Here is a 22,306-nt window from a genome sequence, read left to right as displayed (position 1 = left end):
ACCCTTCTGCTCCCACCAACCCGCTGAGCTGTCAACTTCGCAAACATCGGTTGGGTTTGTTCTCAAACCCATTGATGCCAGTTGGGTTTCCATGGTTACAAAACTTCATTGGATATTACGCCAGTGTGGGTCCATTTTGCCCTCAGTTCCATTCTACCCCCTTCCCCATTAGGCTCTGTAATGCTGGGCTCTGGTTCTATTAAGTCAGCTGGGAGGCACTGGGAGGAGGTTAAATGATGGGAGGAAGAGAGAGTCCCTTTGTTGTTTGTCTCAGGGCATTGCCATAGTGGCTGACTCCCCTCTGTGTCTCCAGCAAATGCTACTTTGTTCTACTCCGCTTCTGCTTTGCAGGTGGGGGAGGGCATGCTGGCAACACCGCCTCTCCCTGTGTCTCTCACCAAAGGGTGGCAGTGGCTTCCTGCCGTGGCTGATCTCCGGGATCCTCCACCATCATGGTTTCGCTTCTCAGCCCTTCTATCGCCCGTGCTGCCAATAACCCACCAATTAACTTTCCTCTGTTTCCAATACTCAAAGTGGCTTCTGTTTCCCTGATTGGACCCTTACTGATAGCAAGACAATGTTACCAATGATACAATGTAAAACAGGAGTGTCTCTTTCTAGGAAACTAGGTTGAACACCTTGGAAAGACTTGGCCAAGGCAAGGTGCTAAGAATAAATTGAATTTGGTATGGGTGGGACATGGTAAAAGATTGGGGGAAATAGTAAAATCTAGATTCTCCTCGATGCGGATTGTTTCCTCAGTATCTTTATACTCACAAGCAACTTCAAAGAAGCCCAAACCGGAAATGGCAGGAGATGCCTTCAGGGCTGGCTTAAGCCAGAAGACCAAGATGAAGACCATTGAATGCACATTTATAAGTTTAAAGTTAAAATAAAAGGTTTATGGCACGTAAATACTATTTTTTATTTAGGCGGGGCGGGGCGGGGGGAGCAGGCTCCCCACTGAGCAGAGAGCCCGATTGGGAGCTCAATCCCAGGACCCTGGGATCATGACCTGAGCAGAAGGCGGAGGCTTTAACCCACTGAGCCACCCAGGCACCCATAAATACTATTTTTTAATGATTCCCTTCCTCAACCAAATTTCTAGAATAACCTGATCTGATTGGTTCAGAGGCCACTGTGGTATCAGACATTTTTTTCCGTGGAGAACAAGAGAAAACCCAGCAGCCCCCTGCATGCTGGGAGAGAGCACAGTCTGAGCTAAAGGAAGGGAATTCCAAGAACTGGGCAACTACTATATGCCAGGTACACTCCTAATATTTTCTCACTTAATCCCTTTTTGCAATTGCGAGAAGCAGGTGCTGCCATTGGCCCCATCTTATAGGCAAGGAAGCCGGCTCAGAAAAATAAATCCTCTGGCCCACAATCTCACAGTTTCAGGAGTATTCCAAAGTCAAGCCTCAGAAATGTCCTTTCTGCTTCTCCAGCAGCCTCCAGGGGTTCATTCAGGCTGGCACATGCTTCTGAGGGGGCATGCGGGGATCAGAAGCCTCCTGAAGGATGGACCCAACCAGGCACCCAGTCAACATTCGCTGCCTTGCCCTAGGAACACATTAAGCCACCTGCTGTGTAGATGTGCTCCCAGGCCCAGAAAAGCCCCCTGTGCCTCCTCCTGTTCCTGGGCCTGGACTCAGCTTCCCGGGGAAGCTGAGGGGACGTCCCTAAGGCGGACCAAATTACTGATTATTCTAGGGGGACCCACTTTGACACACGGAAAAAACAACGAAGTGTGATAGGGTGGGCTGTTAGAAACTGGAGGTGGTATTGGTGGATCGGAAACAGCTCCTGGGCTGGGAAGCAGGGGGCCATGGTTCCACTGACTCACAGGGTGCCCCTCGGGGGAACCTCAGTTTCCACTTCTGTCAAAGAGGGTCTTTCCTGCCATGTCTGTCTCTGATCTGTTTCACATAGACTCCAAATGGAACCAGGAGGTCAAGGCCCCTCAGCAGGTGCCATGTGCCACTGACTCAGACAGCCCTGCCCAGGCTGGGCCAGCTGGTTGGCTCACAGTGGGGGTTGTCTGTCGTCCTATGTGACCGATGCTTCTTTACCTGTGCCTACTCATAACAGACCCCAAACTGCGTCACGGAGACTCTGGCAAGGAAATAGTGTCTACGGTGCCATCACCCGGTTGCCTGTCCCTCCGAGAAATGTGTAATCCCCATTTGACAGGGAAGGAAACTGAGGCCCAGAGAGGGGAAGTGACTTGCCCTAAGTCTTGTAGCTGGGATTCAGCAGAGCTGACAGTGGAACTCAACTCTGACTCCAGAACCCTGTGGCTCTTACCATAAACCTGCTTCCTCCCCAGACAGATGACAACCCATCACCACTACCACCGCCCACTCGCCATTGAGGAACAAAAGACTGAGCCTTCACAGGGTTCCCAAGGAGGAACAGACGGCAAGTTTCCAAGGGTGTACTGCTCCCTGGTGACCAGTGTGGCTGCGGGCGGAAACTGGTCTCTGGGGGGCTGTGGACAGCCTTTCCTCCTTCTGCGTGCCCATCCAACAGGGGCACTCTGTTGGTCTTCAGAGACCCCCACAAGTGCAAGGATGGGTGCTGGACCCTGGCTCCAAGCTCAGGCACCCTGAGAGAGGCCAAGAGGCAGCCCCCGGGGGGCAGAGGGCTTCCCGAAGTCTCAGGACTGAGCCCAGAGGGCACGGCAGGGTGCTGTGGTGTTACCGCAGAGGCCAAGCTGGTAAATCAGAGGCCGGTGTTCTAATCCCACTCACAATACTCTGTGGCCTTGCACAAGCTGACTTCAGCATCCTGGGCCTCAGTGTCTGACCTACGAAATGGGCCAGTAGAGTTTACAAGGGAAACCGGGAAAGCCACCATCCTGCATGCCCCCCCACACTCTGGCCCCCACCTGCCCAGGCTTCTGGGGACAGAGTGTAGGATTGAATCATTTCCCATGTCTTTTCTACTTCGGAGTCCCTCTGAGCCTTGAACCTTCTGGGACATGAAGATTCCAAAAGTGCCCTAATAAAGGGAAATGGTGGGGGTGTGTTTGTTGTGGGGGAAGGAGGAGACAGCCATGGAGGCAGGAAAGCCCAGGCACAGTCGGTTAAAATGGAGAACCCCGAGGAGATGAAAGTGGGCAACGTGAGCAAAGGGCCTTGAACGCCAAGCTCAGGGCTCGGAATCTGAGCTCCACAGCGGGCTCCTTGGCACAGATGGCCCTGCTGCCAGCTTTCACGAGGGAGGCCTCTGCGGGCAGGCCGCACTGGGGTGATGCCACTTCGAGTGTTTCCCTTTGTGTTTAATCCCAGCTGCCGTGAAATCCCCCCGAAGTGCCACACATGTGGACTGTTCCCTGGCAGCAGTGGTGGTGGACCGAGGCCGGGTGTCAGCCGCAGCCCCGGGGTGGAGGGCATGGCGGGGAGCCCTACCACCCGCTGGTGGGTCTGGTGAGGGCCCTAGGGGCTCCCAGCCCGCCCAGGCCAACACTGGCCTTAATTAAAAATGAGTCTCCTTTACAGGATCCAAACCACCGCCCAGCCACCCCCTCTGCCTGCTTTCAGTTCTGCTCCTGGGCCGCGTGCTGAGGCCACAAATAAAAGCCATCACTTTTTTTCCCCTTCTCTTTCTCTTTCCTTCTCTCTCTCTCTCTCTCTTTTCTTTTTTCCCAAAAAGAGAGAGAGGCAGCCACAGAATTTTCTAAGAGGCCATGACATCACAGCCCAGGTGACCCCAGCCCAGCCAATGGGCCAAGGCCGCGAGCTGGCTTCTTGCATCCTGTGAGCTGAGGTTGGGTTGACACTGTGAAGGCCTAGTCCCTCAACCACAGAACCACAGGGCCAGGCCCTCAGCCGCCTTCAAGGCCCTGCGCGGGAGCTGGTTGGCTCCTGGTCCTCCCCACCCCTGGGCCGCCCTCGCACCCACTGGAGCCCGGGCTCTGTCAGGGGCGAGCCTCATTCATTCATTCCCCGTGGCGCTGATGCTGGGCCTGGCTCTGCTCTCGCTGCCCAGCAAGCTCCTCCGCCCTGGCTGCTGAAGGCTCCTTCCCGCCATCTAATGATACACTCTGCATACGCTTCTGTTGAAAATTTGTGGCTAGACATTCCTGTGGGACTGGGAATCCAAATTCTTGGGTACAAACAGAAACTTACTTTCCTTGGGGATTTTTTTTTCTCTCTCTCGCTCACACACACACTCTCGCGTTCTTTCCTTTTTTCTTTTTCGTAGCAATAGGGGAAAAAAAGAGACAAAACAAAAAAACAAACAAAAAGCGACACCACTACCCCCCCTTTTATTTTCAAAAAGTAACAAGGAAAAAATAAAACAACAGCCAACCAAGTCAATCCCAAGCCAACCCCCGGAAGGTCTGATTTCTCGCCTTCCTCAGAGAGGGGCATGGCATCGAACAGCATCTTCGATTCCTTCCCGACCTACTCGCCAACCTTCATCCGCGGTGAGTAACGATTGCCCAGGGCCCTGGGTTGATCCTTTTGGGTGGGGAGCTGTGGCCAGGTCCCGGACCGCGTCCCTCCACCGACCACCCAGGCTGCCTTCAAGTGCATGGCCTGCCTACCTATGTCGGCTGACTCCTGAAAGCCTGAGGTGGGAAGAGGGGTTGGTGGCCTCCGTGGTCTCCTGGAGTGGACTTTTGTGGGACTTTTATCCTCAGCTGGTGGGGACAGTAAGTAGTGGGGGAAATGGACACCGCAAGACCTCAGCGGCCAACCTCGAAGGGTCCTGAGGTGGTGAGGACATGGAAGGTGTTCCTGTGACCTGAGGCTTCCTGCCTTACTGACGGGGCTCTGGGACCCTGCAGCCCTAGCCCCTGGCCCACCCGGGGAGCTTGGACCCTCCACCTGAGCTCAGGCAGACGCAGGCTCAGGGACACACTCAGGTCTCCTAGAGCCAGGCCAGCTTCTGTCAAGAGCCATGAATCTGGAGATCTTTCTGAGGATCTCTCCCAGGCTTTCCAAGTCATCCTGGGCGGCGGGAAGCAGAGGGAGGAGAAGGAGGCTACAGGCGTTTGTGGAGAACTTGCATAGCTCTGGGACGCAAGAAACTGGCTGAGCGTCGGGGAAGCAGGCCTGGGGAAGGTTTACAGACTCTGCCGCAGGGGAGAAGAAAGTGTTTCTAGGTGGCTCTTGCCTCTATTCGTGGCCTAAAGCGACCCAGAGCTTTGGGCTCTGTCTTTCAAAATGGATAGGGTTCCAGGATCCCCCACTTGGAAGCTCTGATGGAGGCTGGAACTCGGGGGGAGACTTTTCCTGCCTCTGCCTGGCTCTTAGGGCTGGTGAGCCTTGACCTCAGACATCGGCCGGCTACCGTCCTCCCCCTTGCCCCCCAGCAGGAGTCCAGATGGGGCTGTGACACCTGAGACTGGGGGTCCAGAGGCTCTGAGCTTGAGTCCCCAGGTCTCGACTACCTTGCTCAGTGGCCTTAGGCAAGGAAGGTAACCTGTCATGGTCCCAAACGGAGAAGCTCTGGCTGTGGCATTCTGGTCGTCTGAGGCTGGGGATGGGCTGGGGATGAGGGTAGTGCCTCGGGATTGTACACAGAGAGAGGCTCTCCTCCAGAATAGAGGGGCTGAATGGAATCTAAAACTCCAAGGACTGGGGGGGGGCACTGGTGTTGCCTTTCTTCAGCTGAGGTTGTCAGCTGAGATACAGAAGATGGTCTGACTGTCTGCCTTTTTGCCTGTCAGACTGTCCTGCTGCGGGCTAACAGAGTGACTCAGAGCCAGTCCCTGGGAGGCCAGTTCTGGGCAGGGGCAGGGGCAGAGGCACATTTGGGTTCTTATTGTTTAAAGGTTTCTTCAAGGGCTTATCTGAGGTGGGAACCTTTCCTCCTCTCTGGAGAGAAGCTGAGGCAGGCTGTATGGCTGCAGATGGGGGCTGGGGGTGGGGGGGGCGAGGGGGGGGGCTGCCATCCCTGAGGCGGATGCACTCCCGCCAAACCTGGTTGTGGCTGGTGACAAGCAACAGCCTCAGGTCTGGGAGCTGACAGCCGTGGCTCCTTCCTTCAAGCTGCTCCTATTATAACGCTATTCCCTTTGTAGTTCCCAGAGCTAATTAAAGGCAGTCTGTGGCAAGAAAATAAGAGTTTATAAAAACCATTTGCTGGGTCTTTGTAATCTGTGTTTCTCTCTCCATGAGCAAGATGGAGAAATGTAGGGTTTAAAACAAAGGAATCTAGGGAGACTGGACTAAGGGAGCTGCCGCCTAAGATGGGTTCCTGAGGCCGTGGAGAGGGCAGAGAGCAGCTCGGAGGGCAAGCGAGAGGAGAGCTGGTGGCTTTGGGCCCCATGTGTGCCCAGAGACAAGAGGCTGATTCCTGGTGGGCAGGGACATAGATGTGCTCTGTAAGCCAGGGTCCATGTGGATGGTTCCAGGTCTGGGGTCTGAGGCGTTGGTCCACACTGGCTGGCCCCGTCTCTCCTGCCCAGCTCCATTCCCCATGTCCTGCTTACAGCATGCTTACTTGGGTGATCTGTCCCCCAAAAGTCACAGGGCTGCCGCTGCCGAGTCTGTCCCCAGAGAGAGCTAACCTCTGGGTGGTAAAATGCTGGGCTCCGCACTGAGCCACGCTGGGTCGTTAACCCGTTCTGAGCCACAGATCTTTCTGGAGCCTCAGAAAGCCTATAGACGCCTTCTCAGAGTCACACTTTTTAAGGGCATGAAACCAAATCTGAAGGACTATGCAGACCAGATCTGTGGAAATACAATTATCAAGCTGTAAAAGAAGTTAAGTGATAAGACTGTGACCTTGTGCCTCTGTCGTGACACGCAGAGAGCTCAGGAGCTCTAGCAATGGCCACCACATGGCGGTGACAAGCAAAAATGGCATTTCCAGATCCTCCGCCTCAGCCCTCATGACACGGAAGAACATCTGTGATTTCCACTGGGGACAAAATCATTGGGGAAGGAGACGCTGCATTTTAGTTGGAGGTTCGTGACAGGAAAGCTGTCCCGCGTTCCCACCCCAGCACGCAGACATCCCGAATTCCATGCAAGCCCCTCAGCAGGAGGGCGGCCGGGGGGGGGGGGGGGGGGGGGGGGGGGGGGGGGCGTCCTTGGGACTCCAAGCTCGTAGATCCCCAACTCCCAAACGCACCTCAGTTCCCTAGGGAGAAGAGGACTAGGAAGAGGGCGGAGGCCGTGAAGTAGAGGGTGAGGAGGAAAGAGGACAAGACTCAACCCAGGAAGCTGGCAGACTGACAGTAGAGTTCCAGGCACCAAAATGGAAGGAGAGAGAGGGCACAGGGACCTCCTGGAGCACCCCTAGGCCCCCAGCAATTCTCCATTCTTCCCCCTCTTCCTCTGCCGGGACTAGCCCCTGGCAAAGGGTATTTATTCCTTTTTTTGAAAAATGGAGATGCTGATGGCTCTCACTCAAACGTACTGCATGATTACGGGCAAGTCCATTCCTCTCTTTGGGCCTCAGTTTCCCCATCTGATAACACAGGCAATGGCCCTGGGGATGACCAAGGGCCCATCCACAGTTCCGTGGAAGGCCGGCACCCTTGTCCTAAACTACCCGTGAGGCCCTTCTCTGGGGCGTCCCCCTCACAGCACACCCCTTAACCACACCCATGCAGGCAATAGCTGTCCCCTCTGGGGTACCCTTCTGGGGAGGAAACTGGAGGAAACGGGTCTGAACTGCAACATGTAGCATTTAGGAGAACCAGGGGAGGCAAAGGTTTCCACTTATCCAGTAATTACAGAAAAACTTCTCAGGGAGTGGAGCACGGGTATTCGAGTCCCGGCTCCAGAATCTGACTCTGCCCCTTGCTAATTGTGTAGCCTGGGGCAAGTCACTTCACCTCTCTGTACCTGTTTCCCCATAAATAAAATGGGGATGATGATTATACCGAACTCAAGGGGCTCTGGAGAGAATTCAATGAGCAGGGTGCCTGGCACAGAGGACATCGCAAATAAACACCCTCATTCTTACAATTTCCGTGAGGCTGGCCTTGTGCTGGGATCTCAGATATAAGGGTGACTGGGTCAGGCTCTCTGCCCTTAAAGAGCTCAAAGTCAGGTGTGGAAAGAGATGAGGAAACTGAAAAATTGCGCTGGGGTGTGATCGATATCATGAGGAGGGAAGAATGGGGAGTATAGAAGTTCAACGAAGGGGACTAGACTAGCCCACCCGGGGATAAGGAGAACAATTCCCCTGGTGAAATGACATTCAGGCTGGTCTTGGTTGGGTGAAGAAGTGACAGAGGGGGAAAGGAATTCCAGGAGAGAGAACAGCCTGGGGTAAAGGTGTGGAGACGGGGATGAGCTGACTCTGGGCACCCCCAGGGTGGCTGGAGCCCGCGGAAGTGGACGGACAGCCGGTGTGTTGGGCCACCCATCCCGCCAAGATCCTCTCAGCAGTGGCTGGGTAGTCGGCTGGCAGCTCCTCCTGTTAAGACGCCTGGGAGAGACGGAAAATGGCCTCTCAGGCATGAGGCAGGCCTGGGTGGAGGCAGGGGGTGGACAAAATGGCACTGGGCAGCTCTAGCCCCCATGGTCTGACTCAGAGGTCACCGGACAGGGAGGAAACTGTCCAGACTAAGGAGGTCAGTCACTATCCTTTCCTAAGCCAACAGGGGACTCTCTTGGTTTTTGCCCTGAAAGTCCCAGACCCCAGGCACCGCAGGACAGTGGGTCACCCTCAGTGGTGTGCCCATGGCAGCCTCCCCCTCCCCCGCCAACCCTGGGAGATGAGCGGACTGACCAGACAGACCGCCAGTCACCCCACGCCCACTATGGTGCTTACCTGGCGCCACGTCTTTTGGGCCCCTTTGCCGGGGGCTCCCGAGGCCGCCCTGCACAACCCCATCTCCCCAGACCACCCTGTCTGTCCAAAGTGCCCCCCAGGGAGACATTCCTGGGAGCCCCCCCACCGGCCACAGGGTTTGGGCGGACATGAACCAGCCCCACACAGTGGGACTGTGTATCCAGGCCTTACCCACGCCCACGACGGCAGCTGGCGGCCCCCAGCGGCCCCACTGGTCACATAGAGGGCCCATTGACGCCTGGGCCTTGAGGCTTGAGGTGGCCGCATCAAAGCTGAGGCTTACTTGGTTGCCTGAGGGAGTGGGGGAGGTTACGGAGGGGAGGGGAGCTGGGAGAAGGATGCCCCTGAGCAATAGGGCCTGAAAACCTGACCTTCCAGAAGGCTCTGAGAGGCAGAGGGGAGCAGCATCCTCTGATCCCAGCCTTGCTTCTGAGCCAGTCCAGACTGCTCAGTAGGAGGGGAAACTGAGGCCTGGCCTCAGAGTTTGGCTGGGGGCAGGGGAGGGCCAGGCAGCAGAAACACCAGTCTTTATTCCTGTCTCCTGGAAACGCCTTATCTGCAGGCCCATCCTCAAATCCGTCACCCAGAGTGTGCCCTCTTGGTAGCTGAGGAGTCTTATCCCATCTTCAAAACTGAGCTCAAACACCCCCTCTGCCAGGAATCTTCCCCAGGACCACCTGCCACCACCAAGGGGCCCTGGCCTCCTCCAAGCTCTCAGTCCCAGGGCCAGCCTTGGTGCCCACCTAATGCCCTGTATCCCGCCTTACTTGGTGGAAGTAAGAGGAGGGAGGGAGGGAGGGAGGGAGGAAGGAAGGAAGGAAGGAAGGAAGGAAGGAAGGAAGGAAGGAAGGGCTTTAGCCCCCAGTGAGGCCTGGGCCCTCTGTCATTGGCCTTGAAGTAGTCCCTCCCAAAGGCAGCCCCCAACCCGCCCTGTGCAAGGGGCGGGCGCGGGTGACTCTAGGAACTGTGGGCCTGGGGTGGGAGTGAGACCCGGTCGTACCTTGAGAAGTCACAAGAACCAGAAACAGTGAGCCAATGCAGGAAAATACTGGACCAGGCAGACAGAGAGTGCCACCTCCTCACTAAATAGATGGGGAGACGGAGGTCCGAAGAGGAGTCTGGTCTTGTCTCAGGTTGAATCAGTGGCAAGTTTTCTTGTCTACCCAGAGACAACCTTCCACCTGGCACACAGTGTAGGAGTCAGGCTGACCAGGTCAGAGCTGTTTAGCAGGCAACATGTTAATTCACCTCTCTGAGCTCAGTTTCCTCCTCTGTGCGATAGGGCTGGGAGCACGGACCTCCAAGAGAGCTTTCCCGTAGTGAATGGGACCTGCCCTGGAGCCCCGTGCGTGGGCTGGCAGGCAGCAAGGGCTCACTGTCTTGTCTCCGGCTGGACTGGGGCCACGCTCTGCATCTCCAGTTTCATCACATGCCATGGCAGATGTTCCCACGTCTGCTTTTCTCAGGGCCGGAGAAGGGTAAGCATGGAGGAGACTGTAGAGAGACTGTGGGGCCCCTTGTCAAGGGCTCTCTGGGAGGGTGGTAGAGAAGAGGGTGTTCTTTGGGGATAAGGCAATGTAAAATGTGGTTACAAGCCCAAGCTGTAGCCGGGCACTGCCACTTCCCCGCTGTGTGGCCTTAGACAAAGAACATCACCTCTCTGAGCCCAGTTTCCTCATCTTTAAAATGGGGAGAACAAACAGTAGCCAATTCAAAACTTGTTGGATGGATTCAAAGAGAATTTATATTATGTGCTTAATGGGGGTCTGGTGCAGAGCCAAGCCGTCCATAAATGCTGGGACTGTGGCTATTTAATGTCCCCTCCCCTGCCTCCTGGGCAGGAGCCTGTCTGACTCTGAGCGGGATAGGGAAAGTGAGACAGCTGCCTGTCTCCTCTCAAGGCCCAGATTACTGGCCGCCACCCTGGGGTGCCTCCCTGAGTCCTTCCCCTGTCCCCTCCAGGCCTTGGGAATGCCCTGCCCCACCGTCACTCACCATCACCGCCCCCCCCTTGTGTGTGTCGAGAAGGACCACCCAGGGTTTTTTTGCTAAATGGGTAGAGGAAAGGGAGGATGAATGGGCAAGCGATTGAATGAACCAGGACTGACCAGCCTGGGAAGTTTCCAGCAGGGCGCCTCACTTCCCCCTTTGCCGGCTGGCTCATTCTTTGAAACGCTTGCTGGTGGGAGCCCAAGTGCTCCCATCCAATCGGCACTGCAGGCATGAAGGTTTAGGTTCCTCTTTGGGGTTTTCTTTTGCGTCTGGGAAGTGTTTTTGGCAAAAGGTTCAGACTTACATGTGGGCGGAAAGGGTGGATGCCCATAACTTACGATTTGTAGGGGTGACCAAAATCGCCCCCCACCAAAAACGTCCTTCACTCTGTGACCTGGTGACCACAATTTCACTTGGAGCACTTGGCTGCTCTAAGGCGCCCATCTGGGTCCCTGTAGTCATGATACTTTGGAATCAGTGGGTCTGCTGGTCTGCTCACCTTTTTGTTTTTTTCAAGTTTTTAATTATTTAGATAATCTCTGCACCCAACGTGGGGCTCGAACTCATGACCCTGAGATCAAGAGTCTCATGCTCCACGGACTGAGCCAGCCAGGTGCTCACCTTAGTTGAGATGAGAGAGGCGGTTGGGTACAGAGCTAGCAGAAGGTATTAAGGGAAGGGGAAACTCGGAGCCCTCAGATGGAAAACAGGGTGAAATGTAGGGGGGTGGAGAGGAGAGGAAAGGGCCATTTTGGTCATGCCCCTGCCTGAAACTTAGTTTGCCTGGGCACCAAAACCCCCACAGTCCCAGAAAGTGGCCCCCATGCTGAGAATTTCCCTGCAGTCCCCCCTCAGTGGACCTGAATCCTGGTCCCTGCCCATGGAGGAAGGGGGTTGTTGCAAAGCCCCTGCCAGGGTTCTGCACACCCTCCTATTTTAGATAGATCTATCTGGTCCAGGAAGGTTGGAGTGAGAAGCCTCATGTTAGGAGTGGTAGGGGCCCCAGAGGTCCTCTATGGAGCAGCCATTACCTTCCCAAGGAGGAGAGGAAGCCAGCTCTGAGTGCAAGGCAGCTTTAGAAAAAAGACTGGAAGGAAAACACTCAAACATTGTAGTTAATGCTACATGGTGCAATCATGGCAGGAGCTTTTGTCCCTAATTATTTGGTGATTGGTGTTTTCTAAATCTTTAAACACTGAACTGCCAGCCCAGGACCTGCTGGTTACCTCTCTTCTCTCTTCCTCTTGCCAAATCACCGTGTCTGTCATCTTCATCCTGGGCCTACCTCTTTAGGATGTAGAGGAAGGGTCTGCCCTGGGCTGGGCAGAACCATGTACACAGCAGGTACTCAGAAATGCGTGCGGCTTACATTGTGATCCTAATCTGGAGACAGTATTCTTGGCATGCCCAGGACTTGGGACGCGATGAGGTCCAGTTGGTGTCGCTGATCTTCCAATGGATATTTATTGAACATCGACTATACGCATGCCACACATTGTTCTGGGAACTGGGGATATAGGAGCAAATGAAAGGCAAAGATCCCTAACCCCAGCCCACCCCCCCCCACCACCACCAGAGCCAAAGTTCTAGAGATAAGTGGAAAGAGTTTGCCTCTGGAAAATGCCCCAGGGAGATAGGCCAGCATCCCTCTGGTCTATGCCCTCCCTATCCATGTAAAATCTCAGCCTTCTGAGACTTCCATAAATGCTCCCATGACCTCATTAAATCTTCATCACAGCTCTCCCTACCTGTGTTGCAGAAATGAATACATGAACAGACTCAGTGACAGTATGACTGGCCGAAAGTAGTTATTTAGGAGAAGAAAGGCAATGAGGAAGGGATATGGGAGCCGCATTTGCTGATGACTTACTGTATGCTAGGCCCTGTGTGGTCTTTGCACGAGTATCTCATTTCACTTCATCTCTACAGTAATCCATGCACTAGGAGTTATTGTTATTATAGATGGGGAAACTGAGGCTCAGCAAAGGGACGGGACTCACCCAAGGTCATGCAGCTGGTAGCTGGTGAAGCCCAAATGCATGTGAGAATCTGTCTGTCATCAAAGCCCGCCCAGCAAAACTCTTCCTTCTACCTAGCAGACATCTCTTCTTCCTGAAGGCCTGGGAACTTACCACTTCTTGGAGCCCTCCCTGACACCCCCAGGTGCCAAAGTGATTTATAGCCTCCTCTACTCAACCAACACACCTCTAGGCTCTTCTCAAACACTTCCAGAAGGCTTCCCAGGAAGGGTAGAGTCTGAGATGAGTAGGTCTGGGAAGGAAGGAACATTGGTGATCCAGGCAGAATTAATGGTATGGGTTAAGGGGTGGATCTACGCCACATAGAACAGGTTTCTTAGAGATCGGAGAGCTTGTGGGTCTTGTGGGAAAGTTGAGGAAGAAGAGGCCAGAGGAGAGGTGGGCCAGGCCTAGAGGTTGGGCATGGAGTTCAGGGCAGGGAATCCAGGCAGGATCTAAGCTGGGCAGTGATGTGGGACAGAACATCCCATGATGCACCGGGCCGCCTCTGAAATAGGCCAGCGTAGACGTGCACCTTGAGCATGGGTATGTGTGTGAACAGAGACCACAGGGCCCTCCCGCGCCCACTTGCAAGCCCTATTTTTGTCACTCTCTAGGCACATGTCTGAGAGACTGAAGCATACTTGTTCTCAGGCACGTAGAGTGAGTGCTCCACAGATGGGCACATCTGTGGTCTGAGGAGGACAAAGGCAATGATTCCGAGTCAAAATGCGACCCATCCTGGGGAGAATCCCAGCACTGGTGCTGGCGACACACTTTGCAAGGCATAGCGCAAAAGGAAAATGCAGGGCCCCCTGTACAAAAATCATTAGGAATTTCAGGATGGCAAGCCCAGAGCATTAAACTAAGCGTGGGGTTTTTCTAAGCAAGACACCGTGAACTACTGCGTGGCTTGGGTGCCCAGGAAGCCAGCCCTACCTAGAACAGCCCTAGGCTGGGGGGCCCTGGGCCTGAGAAAAAAAACACTGTCTGCCTTTCCTAATTTGGTGTTTTATTCCTTGGAATAAAACACCAAATTAGTGCAGGCTCCCACTCTTCATGAGTCGACAATCTAAGAAACACTACTACTACTAAGTTAAGCCTCGGGTAAGATCATACCTTGAAGCTTTTAGAAGCAGCGAGAACTAATGAGGGAAAAAAAACAAATCCATCAACATCCCCACCCCACCTGCATTTTATGTTGTAACCTCCTGAAGGATCTAGGAAATTTGAAAATAAGCTGCAATCGCAACACCCAAGAGAAAAGCGCTATCATTCGGTCTATTTCCTTTGAGACCGTTTTTTCCTGTGTCTGGTGTTCGTCTCTGGAGCGTCTCTTCCCTCCGTGGGTGAGGCCAGGCAGAGACATACAACATATCCAGGAAACTCATCAGGAATGTTAATAATCACGATGCATGTACATCGGGCTACGTCTAGGAAGAGACTAGAGCAGCTCTGTCCAACCGAACTCTCTGGGATGAAGGAAACGTCCCAGGTCTGTGCTGCTCCATGCTGTAGCTCCTTGCCACATGTCCCTAAAAATGTGCCCCCCCAGTCCACAACTAGCACAACTGAGGGACCAAATTTTTAATCTTATTTCATTTTCATTATTTTAATTTAAACAGTCTCCTGGACATGACAGCTACCTTGTTGGGCCATGCAGATCAAGGAGAGTGTCAGCCCGAATGCTCACCCAGCTTTATCTCTTGGAATGAGATTATGGCCTTTTTCCGTTTCCAACTCAAAATGTTTGAAAAATCTTATACACAGCAAGCATGGATTGCCTTTGTCATCAGGTGAAAAGTTACTAAAGATTTTAAGTTTCTAATACATTCAGTGTGTAGTTGGTGGGGGGAACACTTTAGATTTTTAAAAAGCAAATCACTGGGGAAGATTGATCCTGGCAGAATGAAATCTATTTGTGCTTTTCCTATCAATGTTCAGAAAAAGAATGTGGGGTTCAGAATCAGAAGCTGTGGGTTTGTCTCCCAGATCAGCCAGTAGGCTGTGTGGTCGCTTAACCTCCCGGAGCCTCAACTTCCTCATCTGTGAGATGGGGATAGCGACACTACTGACCTCCCCAGGCTGCTGTGGGGACTGAACCAGACAGTGAAGGGGAGAGCACAGGGTACCCGCGCAGAGGAGTGAGGGAAGAGCTTTAGTGCACATGATTTCTGCAGGGGTGGAACCAAGCCTCTCTGTGAGGGGCATTATTCACAGTTCTCGCTCGCTCGGCTCTGCCATTTCCTAGAAACCAGGAAATGAGGGGGGCATCTCCCACCGTGTGTTCGGCAGATGGTGTCAGGTGCTGAGCAGAAATAAAGGGGCTCTGTGACCAAACAAGACTGGGGAAGAGTGTATCTAACCATGTTCGACAGAGTATTTTGCTGAAGGATTTCTCAGAGGCTTTAAAATGCTGAGGAACATGGGCTCCTCCTCGGGCTGGTGTGCCAAGGAACCCTCTTTGGGAAAAGCTGCTCCAGGGAGCTGTGTTCAGTCCACCCAGGCTATAGGCCCCGTGGGGGCAGGGAGTTATTTTTTCAAGGACAGAGGAAATTGTTCAAGACTTGAAAGAGAAATTAGCTGGATGCTCAGTGCAAAAGGGAAAAGTACAAAATTGGAATTCCTAAATGCATAATTGTCTAGGAAACAATTATAACAACTCAGCTCTGAAATGGTTAGGATATTAGCAGCAAACACTGACATATAGCTCTTACTAGTGCCAGGCGCGATGCGCTTTCCACACCTCTGCTCCCTGAATCCTCACGACCCTATGAGACACATGCTAGTATTAAGTCAGTTTTATAGATGAAAAAACTGAAAACCAGAGAGGTTAACCTGCCCGAGGTCTCCCAGCTGGGGTTCTACCCCACGCAGCCCGCATCTGGAGCCTGTGCGCCTCAACACAGCACCGTGGCTAGGAGCTCATCGAGGTCTTCTCCCTGGAGAAACATTCCTTCGCTTCCACTGGTCCCCTTCCCAGGAAGAGCCGGTAGCACTTCCGCAAGCCTGGCCGATCAGAACCCCTTTCTTTCTGGGTGAGTCAACACTGGGCTTCAAGTTTTCTCATCTGAGAAATGGGCCTGTTGTCATTTCAGGACCAAAGAAGGGAGATGTGTAGAGCACAGTGTATGGTCCGTTCAGAAGACACATGATGTATGGTGGCCCTTCTTCACCAGGGTGTAGATGGGAAACTAAGGCCTAGAGAGGGCATGGAACAACATGGCCAGAACTCAGCTTGGAAAGTGCTCCGAGAAAGGCAGGCCAAAATCCCTTGGCTAGCTCAGGTCCATACATGGCCCAAGCAAAGGGCTTCTTTCTCATCCGGGCGGGGCCTGTGTTATCCTTCTCATAATGGCACTGTGAGCACTTTGGCGGGGGCCTCTCCCTCTGGGTTCCTCTCCCTGACCCCCTAGCTCTCCTAGGGGTCCCTCCCACCGAGTGCACCAGCATCCTGCCCTAGTCTACTGGCCTGGAGACATCTCGCAGAAGTCCCCTGGAATTCCCCTCTCAGGTTGCCCCATGCAGTGTGAGGGGCACACACTCACACATGCCTCTGCCCCTGTTTTAGGGCCCACCACCCTTGCCTGGTGGTCATTTCTCTGCCCTGACTCACCTCTGAAATTCACTCCGCCAGTACTGGGCTGACACTTTACACACATCACCACTAAGATTCACAACCCTACAGGGTCAATATTTTCGTCCGCATTTGGCAGAGGAGGAACATGAGAAACGAAGGCCCTTGTCTAAGATCACGTCATTTAGAAGCAGTGTAGTGGGGGTTCAAGGCCAGGCTCTGCCCACCCCTTCCACAGGCACAGCCCAGTGCACAAAAGACAGTTCCCGAATGCATGTGGTCTGCTCCACACTTCCTACCCCCGCACCTTGCATGTCAGGGGCTGTGATAGGAGTTGGGTGGGGTGACACTCATACCTGAGCTGGCACTCTCCCTCAAGCAGGGGCGGCTTCTCTGGCTACAACCCCAGGGGCGACCCCAGGGCTCTGAGCTCAAAAGCGTCCCCTATGCTTGGGTTAATGCTCTGCAGCTGCCATCTTGAAATTCTTAATAATTTCGTCTTTGGATTTGTGCTTTGTAAGTGAAGTCGGATGAGACAGAGGAGAATGTAGGGACTTGGGGCCTGGGCTTAGTCCGGCCCACACAGGCAGGGCCGGATGTGAGTGTGGGCATGGGAAGGACAGGGGCACATGACCCATATGCCAAGGTTTGGTCGAGGGGAGTGTCTTTGAGGGTCTGCACTCACCACACACTGTCCCCATGTCCAAGGGAATGTAACATTAAATAGAGAATATAGAATACAAGCCAAGATATACTATGGAGGAAAGCTAGGAGCTTTTTTCCTGCCTTTTCAACAGGGAACCTATATTTTCATTTTGTACTGAATGCCACAGATTGGGTAGTTGGCCCTGTCTGAGGAGAGGGGGAACATGGCCGGACCCCAAAAATATAGCACAGGTGGCAAGGGAGCCCAGACCCGTGTTGCTTTTTTTCCACGTGAGAGGAGTGACAAACACTCGGGTGGTCTGCTGGGTGTCCTTGGACCCAGTTCAAGGATCTGGGGACATACAAGCCCTTCCAGTGGCTGACCCGAACTGGGCAGGGCTGCCTGGGGGTGCTCAGTGGTACACACAAGCTCAGACTCCCAGGGCAGCCCCATACTTTGAGCAGAGACTTGCCTCCCAGCCAAGCGCAAGAGGGGATCTGGACTTCTCTGCCTTCCCCAGCTGGGCCAGGGCCCAGGCCAACACTCAGTCCCCTGCCCCAGGGAGGCTTGTCTCAGAAGAGTAGGCCGGAGGTGGCAGGTAGGCTCTTGATGGCTTTCCTCCCCACACGGACAGTGGGCCCGTCAGGCCTCCGACCTGGGCTTTAAGATACATCACGGCTGAAGAAAAGCTCACAGTGGCCCCTACTGACTGGGGGAGACAGGACTATGGCTCAGTCAGTGCCAACCGGAACTTGCGATCAAGCTGTTGCTCAAGGTTGGGGCTCAGCCTGTGCCCATTCAGGGGGCTCAAATGAGGGCCTTGGCTGTCTTGTTCACAACCGAGCCCCCTGTGCTGAGTTGGATGTAAGTCAGAGGAGGGGCTCAGGAAATACAGGGGGAGGAATGAATGAGTAAACACAGTCAGCTCAGGGAGCCCAGCTCTGGGCCTGGAGAGCATCTGCGCTTTCCAATTAGCCAGACCTGGCATCTTTGCTCTGCCACTCCCTCCCCTATGGCTAGTTGCCCTCTCTTTGGCTCAGTTTCTTCATCTGCACAATGGGGAGAATGATAATCCAGAGAACTTCCTGAGACAGTATTACAAGTGCTCAGCTCCGCCCTGCAGCCCATGTGAAATGCTCAGCGTGTGAGAATGGATACGATTCTATTAAGGCTCAGAGTTTTTACTCCGGCTCTCAGATTTCGGGCTTCAGCATTTTTGGAGTGTTTTTCTATAGTTTCCAATTTTTTCCAGCGTGCTCGTGTTAGAGCTGACCCTTAAACAACACGGCTTTGACCTTCAAGGATCCACTTATAGGTGGATTATTTTTCACCATAAATACAGCACAGCACTGTTAAAATATTTTCTCTTCCTTCTGATGTTCTTGGTAACGTTTCCTTTTCTCCAGCTTACTTTATGGTACTGAATACATGGGACATACAACAAGTTAATTGACAGTTTATGCTATCAGTAAGGTTTCCAGTGAAGAGTAACTAAGTTTTGGGGAGAGCCGAAGTTTACAGGCAGGTTTTTATATGCTGCACCGTAGTCAGCACCCCCACACTCACATTGTTCCAGGGTCAAAACCAGCTGTATCACAGGCGTCGGGGTGTGCTGTGTGAGAGACCCAGTGATGTTGTGTATTAACAGCATTGTTTTAAACACACAGTAAATAAAAGGAGGCAAGTCAGAGTCAGCTTCTGCTACGGATCCCCTGGGGCCCCAGCCTTCTGGGGCCCAGACATTATTTGGGGGCCCCCTACCCTCCTGGACATGCAACCCCTGCCCCCCCACGCATTTAGCGTAAGAGTCAGACCAGCACCAGCAAGGGCTTCTGGGTAGGACCTGTGGGTGTGGTGGGGCGGGGCCTCAATCGTAGCTCAGGGGCCTCTGTCGCAGCTCAGCAAAGCCCCGCCTCCACCTTAGGCCCCGCCCTATCCCCACCCCCTCCATGCGCCTAGGAGCACGCACACGCTCGCACAGGCAAACACGCATGAGCGGCCACACCCACTACAACAGATGCCCGGACTTTTCAGGAACCCCTGCCCGTGGGGACCAAGGGACACCTGGTGATGTGGTCTGAGGGAGGCCGCAAGGGGAAGCTGCTTTACCCCTACCCAGGCTGGTCCTGCTTCTCTGGCCAGGAAGTCCCTCCTCTTCCTGGGAGTCCCCAGACACCTGCCAGTGGCCCCTGTCCACTGGGCTGGAGCTTGAGGGACAAGGCTTCACGGGAATCCCGGACTGATGGCACAGAGTAGAGGCCTCAACCGAGAACTATGTTTCCCAGCTAGGAGAGGCCTCAGAGATGCCTCCAGGGGACCCATCATCTGATAGGTGGGGAAACTGAGGCTGAGACAGGGAGGGGCTGCCGAGGATCCCCAGGAACGTGGCAGGGGAGGAGGTGACCTAACCCGGTGGCAGGAAGGCAGGCAGGCTCTGGGTGTTTCAGATTCCCCACACATCTCTCTGGGGCCATATGGGGGCTTTCTAGCTCTAGCGGTCTGACCTGGGAGCTCTGGAAGGCTTCAGGGAGCTCCAGATGAAGTCCACACAGCTCCCTGGGTAGTGGAGGAAGAGGATGCAAATAGGAAGGGGCCCTGGGGCCCTGGGTTAACCCCCTGAACTCATTTCTGGCCTCTTCTTCCTGTGGGGTCAGTTAAAAAATAGCCTCCCATCTGCTAGGGCTGGGGGGTGGGGGTCAGGCTCCATCTGGGGCTGTCAGGTTCCCCATGCCCAGCCTAGTACTCAGACCTCCTCACTCCAGTATCGCCCCCACCCCGCCCCCAGGACCAGGCTTGGCTGTCTGTGGCAAGGTGGCGCATCTGACCAGTTCTTTCTCCCTTTGACTCAGCACTGAGTATCGCCACTACTCTGCTGAAGCAGCCGCAAGCCCAGGGGGCTGTCGCCTGAGTATCTGCCCGCCCATTTTACAGATGGGAGGGTGAGGTGAGGCATGGTGTCATCAGGACATAGGTCAGGATCTGGCCACCAGCTTTTAGATCAAAGCCCTGCCCTTGCTTCCCAGGGATGTTGGACTCTGACCCCTTGGGGAGCAGCCAGCAGGAATAGTGGGGCAGGGTCTTTGCTGCCCTAGATTAGAAAGCCCAGAGTTCCGTGGAGCAGAATCAGTGGTCTACCGGGGTGTGGCCCCAGGAGGGTGGGGCAGTCATCCTCCCCTGGAATCAGGCTGACCTGAGGCGGATCCCAGGTGCCCTGTGTCTCCGCTCTGAGACCTCAGCCAGGCCACTTAGTTCTCAGACCCTCAGGATCCTCATCTGTAAGACGGGAGACAGCTATGCCGGCTCCTGGAGAGTGCTTGTGAGGACACTTGGAGATGTGGGGAGCTCAGGTAGAGAATTATTAACAAGTATGAGGTCTACACATGCCTGAGGTCACAAGCACCCTCAGATTGCAGTCATCTGTGAGGCTCTTCTGGTTGGATCTAAGTATCTGGGATGGAAACCATAAGCCTTAGACCATAATGTGGACAAATGGCTGAATAAATGGGTATTTTCAGCCCAGTGGAACTGGCTGGCGCAGAGCTGGTCCTAAGGGAGGAATCTGGAATGGGGCTAAGACGTGTATACCAGGGTGTTCCCGGCAGTGCCTTCATAACAAACACAAACACCCGAAAGGGACAGCCACAAGGGAACACTACGGTGGTCCAGCAGGAGAAGCAGGGTGTCTTCACACATCTCCCCCCACCCCCCGCCCACCGCCCCGCCGCCCCACCCCCATGCCCTACAGAACAGACGCTTGCCCTGCCAAGGGGGAGAGGATTTGATGAGCAGGGCAGGAAACATACACAATATGTTGGTACGTTTCAAAAGCAGGTTGAAAACAGTATGCAATATATGTTCCCAGTGTTAGAAAAGAAAAGAAGGAGGTCGGGGGAGGAGAGAAGAAATTAAATCTATACGTACAGTAGGAGCACCAGAGGGCTAAAAACCAAAATGTTAACAATTGTTCTGGGTGGCAGGATTATGGGTGGTTTTAATTTTCTTCTTCGTAATTTTATTATTTTCCAATTTTTCTTTAATGAATGTGTATTATTCTTATAATCAAAAAAAAATGTGTTTTGAGAGATGGGGTGGGAGGATGAGAGACTCTTCTTGTCCTTTAATAGACTCTAAAACTAAAGCCCAGTGTGAAATAGATGAATGTTCATTCATTCCCTCTTCCATCCATTCATTCCCTCATTCAGTCATTCACTCATTCATTCATCCATCCGTCCATCCGTCCATCCATCCATCCATCCATCCATCTATTTTCAAATGTTTCTAGACACCTCCCGGGAGCCAGGCTCTACCCTTCGTAGCCAAAGAGCTGAAAGTGACCCCTCTCTGATCTCAGGGAGGTCAGTGTCAGGGGGAGGGGCCACAAGAGTAGCAAAGAGAGGGGCCGAGGCACCCTGGGAGCATGGTCTCATAATGAAGGGAAATTTGGATGGGGCTTTGGTGCACACGCAGGAGTTCTGGAGTCCCAGAATGAGGGAGGGTACTGCCTGCAAAGGCATCATGGGCTGTTAGAGAGGATCTACTGTGTGTGGGGAAGTGTGTCAGGACATGAACCTAGAATGTTCTTCAGGCCAAGTTCTTCAAAGGCTTTGAGTCGCCTGGCTGAGCTACTCAATGATTGCTAGAATCTGAGCAAGGTGGGAAACGTCCTGAGCCTCAGTATCCTCTCCTGGAAAATGAGCTAATAACCTCATCGGGTTACTGTAAGAACCAAACAAGGCAACAACTGTAATGCACTCAGAACAGCACCAGGTGTGGAGCCAGGGTTGGAACACGGTTTGCCTCCATTATTTGCTATTAAATACACTTTATCCAGAAGGCATTCTAAAAACCAAACAGATTCCTAAACTAGAAATTAACATTCATTCATTAATTTATGTACTTCATTCATTGGACAGATGTTTACTGAGACCCTTGCAGGTACCCAAGCATGTTTTTAGGCACTGGGGATAGAGGTGCCAGACCAAATACAGAACACCCAGATTATCTGAGTTTCAGACGTATAAAGAATTGCAATATTTGTGATAACTTTATACGAGAAAAGTGCCTGTCATTGGTCCAAAATCCAACTTAACTGGATTCTCTGTATTTTTATTTGCTCAATCTGGCAACTCTAACTGAGAAGACAACACCAGGTGAAAAGACAAAACTCTTCCCGCCTGGAGTTGACATTCTACGGGGGAGAAGAGATAGTTCATGAGTAGAGACATAATCTCTCAGGCAAGGATAAAGGGGCTGAAGAAGTATAAATCAAGGAACAGGGCTGTATTGATTTCCTTAGGGCTGTTATAA

At 53.4% G+C, this 22,306-nt stretch overlaps 1 protein-coding gene across 2 annotated transcripts in view; it reads left to right on the top strand.

The window, feature by feature from the left end:
* Positions 1-4,277: 4,277 nt before the first annotated feature.
* Positions 4,278-22,306, top strand: part of RUNX3 (RUNX family transcription factor 3) — a 58,115-nt gene continuing 40,086 nt past the window's right edge. Inside the window, exon 1 of one of the 2 annotated variants that reach the window (XM_032863792.1) lies at positions 4,278-4,435. In XM_032863792.1, the coding sequence (XP_032719683.1) occupies positions 4,378-4,435 (58 nt within the window). In that variant the 5' untranslated portion in view covers positions 4,278-4,377. The remainder of the gene's footprint in view (positions 4,436-22,306) is intronic. The other variant, XM_032863793.1, reaches the window with a different exon arrangement.

The sequence above is a fragment of the Lontra canadensis genome, unplaced genomic scaffold (assembly GCF_010015895.1).
Source record: "Lontra canadensis isolate GAN:19392208 unplaced genomic scaffold, GSC_riverotter_1.0 scaffold25, whole genome shotgun sequence".
Taxonomy (NCBI): Eukaryota; Metazoa; Chordata; class Mammalia; order Carnivora; family Mustelidae; genus Lontra; species Lontra canadensis.
Note: the sequence above shows the minus strand (reverse complement) of the source record. Positions and strands in the feature narration are given on the sequence as shown.